This window comes from Echinops telfairi, unplaced genomic scaffold (genome assembly GCF_000313985.2).
Source record: "Echinops telfairi isolate 266 unplaced genomic scaffold, ASM31398v2 ScPeMD7_7468;HRSCAF=8506_0, whole genome shotgun sequence".
In the NCBI taxonomy this organism is placed as follows: domain Eukaryota; kingdom Metazoa; phylum Chordata; class Mammalia; order Afrosoricida; family Tenrecidae; genus Echinops; species Echinops telfairi.
Window position 1 is genome coordinate 67,614,029 of NW_022111369.1, and position 9,245 is coordinate 67,623,273.

At 48.8% G+C, this 9,245-nt stretch overlaps 1 protein-coding gene across 1 annotated transcript in view; it reads left to right on the top strand.

Annotated features, from left to right (window-relative positions):
* Positions 1–10: 10 nt before the first annotated feature.
* Positions 11–9,245, top strand: part of SRD5A3 (steroid 5 alpha-reductase 3) — a gene marked incomplete at its 5' end in the record, with an annotated part of 13,585 nt that continues 4,350 nt past the window's right edge. The window contains 3 exons of the mRNA XM_004706330.3: positions 11–138; positions 5,010–5,152; positions 6,965–7,162. Coding sequence (XP_004706387.2) covers positions 11–138; positions 5,010–5,152; positions 6,965–7,162 — 469 coding nt within the window. The remainder of the gene's footprint in view (positions 139–5,009; positions 5,153–6,964; positions 7,163–9,245) is intronic.

The window sequence follows — 9,245 nt, forward strand, 5'->3', positions numbered from 1 at the left end:
GGCTCTGCTCTTGCAGCTGGCGCCGGCCGGCCTGCTGCCCAGCAGCCCGCTTCTCCAGGACCTGATCTGCTATGGGAAAACCCAGCGTGCCGGCTCCGAGCGCTCAGCTCTGAGCCGGGCCTTTGATCTCCCCAAGAGGTAACCGCGCCCCGTCCCAGCGGAGCGGGCGCGGGCGGCGCCCACCGGGCCTGGAGGCCGCGGGGCTGGCGCTGCCCGTCGCTGCCCCTTAGCGATGGGCTCGGAGCACTGCAGGGTCCGTGGACACCGAGGGAGCTAAGCCGCGCGCAAGTTAAAGGCTTTGGGGTCCCCGAATTCTCCTTCCCTACCCCACCACCCAGATCACAAAGCCAAACCTCTCGCAGTGGGGTCGACTGGTCCTTCAGCGACCCCAAAGGACAGAGTAACCCTACGGAAGCCGATGGCCACTTCTGAGTGCCGTGGAGCAGCTGGTGGATTCAAACCAGCGTCCACCAGGGCGCCACCACCTTAGGGACTCAGTCTATCAAGAGGCGTCGCTGGGGGTCATGGTGAAAGTGGAGGCAGGCCTAACCTGTGAGCCTCTATTTCCCGACCCTCTCAGGCAGGACAAAAGCCAGATCCCTCGTCATTGTGTTAGGTAGCAAGCTAGGTGGTCGCTCTTCTCCATGCTTAGAGGCCCTACAGGAAGTTTGAAGCCGTTAAAGGCTAAAGGGCAGGGGCCACATCAGGCACTGAGCCAGTACACCTGGGTAGTCCCCAGACTAGGCCAGGTGGGCTTACTTCAGCCAGTGGGGTCTGCCAGTACCTTCGACCACGCCTCCCTCCCAGCAGAAGGCCCTAAAAATCCCTACCCTGGAGACCACCAACCCCACCCCTGCCTCGGGTCACCGTGTTCAGTTAGCTGTAAAACCTGAAACTTCCATCTTTGTAAAAACTCACTCGGATCACAAACCAGGCTGCAGCGTGAATTTCTTTCTCAGTGGGAAGCCAAGAATCGAGGTATTTCCCACCCAAGGACTCTGAACAATTTCATGGATGCCACGGACCACTGACGGGGCACGCCGACTCCTAGTCAGTAGACAGGCCAAGCTGGCACATGTTGGGCAAACCCGATACCAGCGCTCTCTTTGATTTTCACAGACTTCATAGCCAAAGGTGGATTTAGATGTTCCCATCTCAGTGAACGATTAAATCCTCAGCGATTAAATAGAATTCTTATGGTGAGCTATTATTATTTGAATCTAAAACACAGTCAATGCTCCAGGGAACCCTGTTCTAGATGTTAGGAAGTATCAAATGATCTCTACAACTTGGAAAGAAATCGGGAGGAGTAGGATGTGGTTCCTGACCTGTTAGGACACCACGGCTGTCCCTCCAAACTAGGGCAGTGCCCCAAGACTGCACAGCAGGCAGGCCATGTCCACTTGGGGGCTTCTGAAATGTAGCAAGCCCCACTCCTGACTGGGGGGGAAGGGGGGAGCCTGAAGAGGGGTTAATGAGAAGGGAGAACTAGAGATAAAGAACTGCTGGGAAGAAGTAGACATATGCATGCCAAACTGTTAGACCTCCTATTTCTCAGAGCAGCTGGTAAGTGGAAATTGCTTGCTGGCCTATTTTCAACCAGCTTTGATCTACTGTATAGCTGAGACTTTCCTGGAATGTCACATTTTCTGAACTTACAAAGTGAAAAAGAAGAGAGAACACGAGCTTTAACAATTGAGTTTCTAAATTTGAAAAGCATACTAGTCCAGTGTTGCCGAGTTGAAGGGCATTCCCGTGTCTCTGGATCCCCAACTGGTCTTGCTGAATTTGGTTTGTTATATTACAACCCAGAAAAAAAAGATCGTACCTTCCCTTATTCCTTATGACAGCAATTGGTTCTCTTGGGGCTTGTAATTTTTCTCTTTACGATGGAATAAGGCATTTCTTTTTCTAGAATTGCATGTCTGTCCCATAATACTTAAGTGCTGGGGTGTGTGTGTGTGTGTGTGTGTGGTTGTTGTTTTCACTTCCTAAATGGAAAGAAGTGGAGAAGTACTACACGTACATAGGCCAATAGTAAAAAGTATTTTTATTGGAATTTTTTTAAAAGCCCATGTCTGAATTCATATACCTTGGAGGGCATGGTGAAGTGAGCTGAAAGTCTGCAGCCCCCTTTGGTTTTCTTTGTTTCCAAAATTGTCTCCATAACAATGTGCCTTTCACTATTAGCATCAGAAAGGGGTAGAGGGAACCAAAACAATAAATGTCATTCACTTATTAAACAGTAAATGTCATTCACTTAGTTCTCTACTCGGACTAAAGAGAGACTTTCTACTTTCACAGAGATTTATCATCTTGGAAACCCACGGGGCAGCTCTACTCTGTCAATAGGGTCGCTGTGAGTCAGCATCGACTCGATGGCAGTGGGCTTGGTTGGTTGGTTTGCGTTATCTAGTACTGCTATAACAAAAATACCACTAACAAATTTGTTTTCCTACATTTTTCAAGGCTACAAAGTCTGAATTCAAGAAGCCTACTTCTAGGGTGGGAAAAAGACTAGGCTTTCTGCTCCCGAAGAGTTGCAGTCTTTGAACCCCACAGGAGCAGTTCTACTTTGTCCTCTAGGACTGCCAATGTGGGCCACACTGCCCCTTGGGGGGCTCTGGAATGACCAAGGGGCTGCTACAAAAGCAGATACCTATAATCCTGAATTATGGGCTATAATTCATTTTTTATTACCAGGGGGCGCTGAGTAATTATTTTTTCTTTGAAAAGGGGCTTTAGGCCAAATAAGTGTGGAAACCTATGGTCTAGAGAGGGGTGGGGACTTTGAAATCTTCACCCCAGCTACCATCACACACACCTCACCAATGAGAAGCAGTCCCAGCCATCCCATTAGAGGCGAGTTCATTAAATGTTTGACCAAATCTAGCAGGCTAATTTTTAAGTTGATAATTCTGTATGGCCTGCAAATGATGTTCTAAATACCCAAATGGCCCTTGGCAGAAAATGGCTCCCACCCCTGCTCCATGGAAGGAGTGCTCTTCTCTGTTGCCTCTGGGAGAAGCCCCTGTCTCTTTCCTTGTCTGTTCCTGGGCAGTCGTGCGGCATCTCTCTTGCCCCAACTACCTGCTTAATCTCCTCTTTTCTATCTCAGTAGAGATGAAGTCAAAATATATCCCTCACTAATCCTGTCTCATTCACAGCCAGGACAACCCCCATTCCCAAATGGGAGCATGACTGTGGGCAAGGGATTTGGGATTCACAAACACATGTTTTTGAGGGTGCATAATTCCATCTTTAATAACCAGTATTTACAGTGGGGTACAGACTAAGGGCTAGAAGCTATTCTCAGCTCCTGGGAATTTCTGCTCTCGTAAGGCAGACACACTGCACGAGAAAGCCTTTTCAGACTGTCTTGTGTCTAACACAGAGCGAAGTGCATTTTTAGACCTGCTTTTTAAGGTTGGATTGGGGTCTTTTGAAAAGCAAGAGATTGGACTTGGCGTGAAGAATAGAAAAATGCCTTTCCAAAAAGGGAAATTGGGTAAGCCAAACAAGAGAGATTGAATGTACAAGAGCAATCTGCCTGTCGGTCAGAAGCACCACAAACCCAAGCAGGACACAACAAGACACTGTCTTAGACAATGTGGCTTGGCAGCTTGTGAGGTCACACTTAAATGGTACCTGGGATTGCCTGTAGACTGGATATAAATCAGAGCACATGGCATTGGACCCAGAAAAGCAGGTTCAGACAAGCCTATGTGTGATTTTAACTTCAGAGTCACGAGGGCTGAGGCTGGTGCCAGATGCTGCCACTTAATGTGTGATCTGGGAGGCCTTAACTGCTCTGAGCCTTAGTTGCCTCATCTGCCACATCGCTCGATAAGATCATTGTGAAGATAACATGTCTTCATGGGTTTCCTTTTTAAAAACCAGAGGTAGGACTTGGTATCAAGAATAAAGAAGGTTCCCTACAGAAGGGTGTTGGGGTAAGCCAGGACCCCACCCCATGGCATTGAGTTTAAGTTGCTAGAAGGGAGAACTGGGGCCTCGTGGGTTACGAGTTGGGCCGAAACCACAAGGTCAGCAGTTTGAAACCACCAGCTGCTCCATGGGAGCTCCTGAGGGTCACTATGAGTTGGAATCAACTAATGGCTGTGGGATCTTTTGGAAAGAAAAAAATTTACAACCTGAAGTCTTGACGGATCCAAATTCTATTAAAAACAGAAACATGGCTTGGAACCAGTGGGGGGAGAAAATAAAGAAACTGGGTAGTAGTTTGGGTGGCACAACTGGTTGCTGTCAGCCGTCATTAAGAGTGGATGATGGCATGTGCAGTTAAGTTGAAATGTAACCCCTTACCATTTCATCTCCCTTTTGACCCCTTTTCAATTTTTTCTAGTTTTTAATATTTTCTGTTTTCTCTATTGAGGTTTTTTTTTTTTTACTTTTTTGTCAATGTTTTCGTTTTCTTTTTAAAAATGTTTTTCTGTTTATGAAATCCAGGATAGGTAACTCTCTAGAGACAGTACTGGGTGAACAGTTCCTTGGGGGCATGACAGGAGAGGTTGGAGGAGAATGGGCAGCTAATAACAATGAGTACAAGAACAAAGAAAATGTCCTAAAAGTGATGATTTTACAACTATATAATTGATGATTGTACAACTCTTCTTGATTGAACTATTGAATTGGATGGCTTGTGAATTATATGCCAATAAAACTTTTAACAACAGCAACAAAAAGATTGGCAGTTCGAGCCCAGTCAGCAGCACTGCAGAGACTAGAAGGACTCTTCTGGATATGTTTAAACGCCCAGAGAACATGGTATGTGAATTACACGCCAGTAGAATTTTTAAAAATAAAGATCAAGGGAAATAAGCTGAAGAAAGACCCGGCAGTCGGCTTCTATAAAGATCACCACCAAGTAACTCCTGTGGAGCAGTTTGTACTCCATAGCAACTGGGATTGCTAGGAGCGGAAATCGACTGGACATCAGTCGGTGTGGCCTTGTTGTCATTACCCGAGTCATTGTTTTTCTCTTGCAGGTATTTTTCACATTTCTACATCGTCTCTGTGATATGGAACAGCTTCCTGCTTTGGTGCCTTATTCGGTGTCTGTTCCTGGGAGCATCTTTTCCAAACTGGCTTTATAGCTTGCTCAGAATTCTTGGGGCTGCCCAGTTCCAAGGTAAGGGCTCCTTGGCTCTGAGGCTTTTCTGCTCCAGTCTGGGAAACCCTCCTGAGAGTCGCGATGACTTTTGTGTGTGTGTGTGACTTAGGACAGCCAGTGCTTCCGGGGCCGTCATTTGTGTCTGTGGGGAAACTTCTGCCCCAGCGGGCCTGGGAAGGGGAGGCAAGAGCAAGGGGAGTCTGGCATGGTTCCCAGAGGGCTGGCCAAGAGGTTATCCCCAAGCCCTTCATGAGAAGATGGTGGCACAGGAAGCAGTACTCAGTCCCTGGCTTCTCTGTGGGTGCTGGGCTGTGCCTGGCCCCAGGCTGCCCTCCCTCTGATATTTTTAGTACTGTTGATCAATTTATCAAGAACTCTTTCCACTTAGGGAGAAAACATTTAGGATTTTTCAGGTTTGCCTGGAAACATCGATCATTTCTACAGTCCCAACTAAAACCATGTCACAGGACTCCAGAAATGTGATAGGAAATTACTTGGGGGCCAACATGTAAATGCCTTTGTTAGGCTGCGTGGCTGTGGCACTTTCCAGCAGCTGGCTGTAAACAGTTGTTGACAAAACAGACTTCCAGTTTGCCTCTCTCTGCTTCCAACCAAGGATCTTGAGAACAATGTTTAAAATTAGGAACAGGAGGAGGCAAACATGAAGTGGCTCACACCCAGGTCAGACTGCGTGTGGAGCAGAATTAGGAACTGAGTGTTTTGGCCCTGTCCTTGGGAAGCTCTGCTGGTGGAGGGGGTTACCCCTTGGGCAGCTAACCCCAAGGTCAGCTGTGTGAACCTGGCAGCTGCTCCCCGGGAGGAAGACGAGGCTTGCTACTCCCAGACAAAGTTCCAGTCTCGGAAACCCACAGGGGCAGTGCCATCCTGTCCTAGGGGGGGTTATGACTCTGAATGCACTGGCTGGCAGTGAGGTGTTTGGGGTATTTTTTAAGATCTCTGGCCTTTGTTCCAACAGCCAAACCACAGGCTCACGATAGAACCAGAGGAACTTGTTGCCAGCAAGGACAGTCAGAAGGGGAGGCCCCGGCAGATCTTCTTTGGGAGGGAAGGCTACCTTGGGAATTCCTTCTTCACACTCACCTGAACTTCAGCTCCTCCTCTGTTGACCTGGGGTGCTGCCACATTTGGAATGTTGCCTGGGAGGGGTTTGACTTGGCTGGTTGGTGGGTTGTTTTTAACCTATTCTTAGAGAGTTCGAAGTAGGTTCTAATTTATCTTAAATGACCAAAATTAGTGCATCTGATCTAGACTGATAGAAGTCAGGGGATGGTGACCAGATGGGAGTGCACACGCCCTGTTTCCTGACTGAGGTGCTGGTCATGCGGGTAGGAGAAATGGTTTTATTTTGTAAAAATTCATGAAGTCGTATCCTTATGACACGTGTGTAGAGATGTGTTCATGTGGAGATGGGGATCCTAGGGGACTTCACAAAAGTTTGTGGGGAAAATCCCATGATCTTTTCATTCAATTTTCTACTGACTTTTTGACGGAAGCCCCCCGAGTGTGTGTTCTTGTTGTTGTTGTGACAGTCGTAGTTGGTTAGCATGGAGGCCATTCTGACTGATGGCGACCCCATATGAACACAGTAGAGCTGCTCCACAGGGTTTTCAAGGCCAGACCCTTTCGAGAGCAGGTCCCCAGGCCTGTAACCTCGGGCACGGCTGGGCGGGGGTTGGAAACTGCCAACTTGTTTGTTGCTGCCCCCCTCTCCCACTCTTATTCCTGGACATGCGTGTGATGAACTAGAGGCCTTCACACTGGACCCACTGCCATCCAGCCCTTCTGATGGTGCTGCATTGTGACCCGCAGGTGGCGAGCTGGCACTGTCCGCCCTCTTTGTCCTGGTGTTTGTGTGGCTGCACAGCTTGCGAAGGCTCTTCGAGTGTGTCCATGTCAGCGTCTTCTCCAACACCATGATAAACGCCATGCAATACTGTTTCGGGCTTGTTTACTACATCCTCGTCGGCCTCACGGTCCTGAGCCAAGTGCCGCTGGACGGCAGGAATGGTGAGTCTTGGTGACGGCTAAGGGGCCGGGAGAGGCCTGTCAGGCAAATGCTCCACTCCGGCTTTGGGGCGACGTTTGAAAGGAGGAGACAACGCTCATCTCCTTGCCTTTGAGGAGTTTAGACTGTGCACATTGTTTTTTCAAAGTCAAATTGATGGACAAGTCAGCATACCCAAGGGCATGTACGGTATCCGTTACCTCCACAACCGTCCAGCAGCCCCGGACAGTGGATAGGAGAGGAAGCAGGGGTGAAAGAGTTGGCAAGGTCTGAACGTGGGTAAAGTGAAGGACAGTAATTCCTGAGTGAAAACATTGAAATCAGAGGCGGCGGATAGGATAAGCTATGGGGGCTCCCCCACCTAATTCACAATTGAAAAATTAAATAGAGAATAGACAGCAAAGCGCAGAGTATTCAGGAAGCCCCATCCAGGATGAAGAAGTGGGGTGTGGAGTTTCCTGGCGTTACTGGGGTCGGTGTGTGGAGAGGAAAGGAAGCTGCGAGAAGGGGAACAAGAAGCAGGAGCGCCCCCAAAGTCAGAGTGACTGGGCAGGGCAAGAGATGCAGGAGGGCGACAAGAACCCTGTGGTGCTGCCAGGCTCAAGCAGAGACAGCCAGGCAGGAAAGGGTGGGGGGCGGCTCGTGGTAAACACTTTGGATGGGGAGAGAGAGCAGGGCAGCTTTTTATGCCATTTAGCCCTGTGATTGCAAACCTTTAGTTTGCACGAGGCCGCCTGGGGAAAAGACAGAGGAACGGTGTGGTAATGTCAAAATGGCCTCACAGCGGCCTACACCCTCACTTGTCAGAAAGCAGGGAGCAACATCACGGACTCGGTGCATTAGAAAGAAACGCCATTGGGTTAGTATTTTGTTTGGGTTTTTGAAGGAGGCCGAGTGTTTTGCTATCTAACATAAAGTGTCCATTCTGTAAAAAGGAACGTGAGGGGCTTCCAAAAGTTCATGGGGGAAAAAGCTCCATGATCTTTTCATTCCAGTTTCCCATGGATTCTCTGACGTTCTCAGATCGTCCGGGTGATTTAAATGAGTTTTCAGCACTCAGATACACATGGCCTGGTGCCTTGGTGTCCCCCAGCCCAGACATAACGCGGTAGCTTTGCCACAACAATCCTCGCCGTGTAAACCCAAGTGGGTGTTTCCCCAAGTGGGTGATGCGTCCCCCTAGGGGGGCCTGGAAAGCTCTGGGGTTTGCGGGGCTGAAAATGGAGATACCTAAACTGTATCCTGGGTTATTGGCTACAGTACAAATGTTTTTTAATTGCCAGGTGGGGGTGGGGGAGGTGCTAAGTAATTGTTATTTATTTATTTCATGTAAAGGGGGCAAAGTAAGTCTGGGAGCCTATGAACCTAAGGTGGGGGTCTAGCTTTTCCCAATACTGCAGTGAGCTTCCTCCTTGGTTTGAGTCCAGTGTCAGAGTGCCCCTTAAAAGTCCTCTCTGTTCCTATCAAAAGTCTCTTTGGCTTAAGGAGTGATTTTTTTTTTAAGCACAATTTATCGACAGTATTTCTCAATTCGTGAATTATTTATTGGCTGTGGACACTCAGCGCAAATCTTTCTGCTGAACTCCGCGGAGCCCAGTGCGGTGGGGTATTTCACCCTGCTCTCTGCACATTTTCACCTCCTATCACAGCCCGGGCTGTTACTTCCAGGGAACCATTTTCCACCGGGAAGGAACTTTCCAAAGCACCTTGATAACCTACCACTTTCCAGTCTATGAGTCTCTGGCATCCCATGTGCCTTCTGGGGTTCCCTCTGCCACCTGGAACATAGCTCTGCTTCCCCTTTCCTTCCCTTCCACGTAGATGTGCAGGAAAGGAGCCCAAGCCCCTTTCTAGATACTGCCTTCTGGAGCGGTTTTCATTTCACCCACTTAATCTTCAAGAAGTCACCTGTGGTCCCTTGAGGTGGTAAGAGTAGAGTTTGGTCTCAGGAATTCATTGAGAGGAGACACACCAGGGCACTTACCAGCAGCAAGGTGGAGAGGGGCGTGGGCATGGGAGTCAGACAGGTTCAAGTAGCTTACCCTCTCGAAGCCTCCTCCTTGCCTCTGGATAAGGCACTCGTAC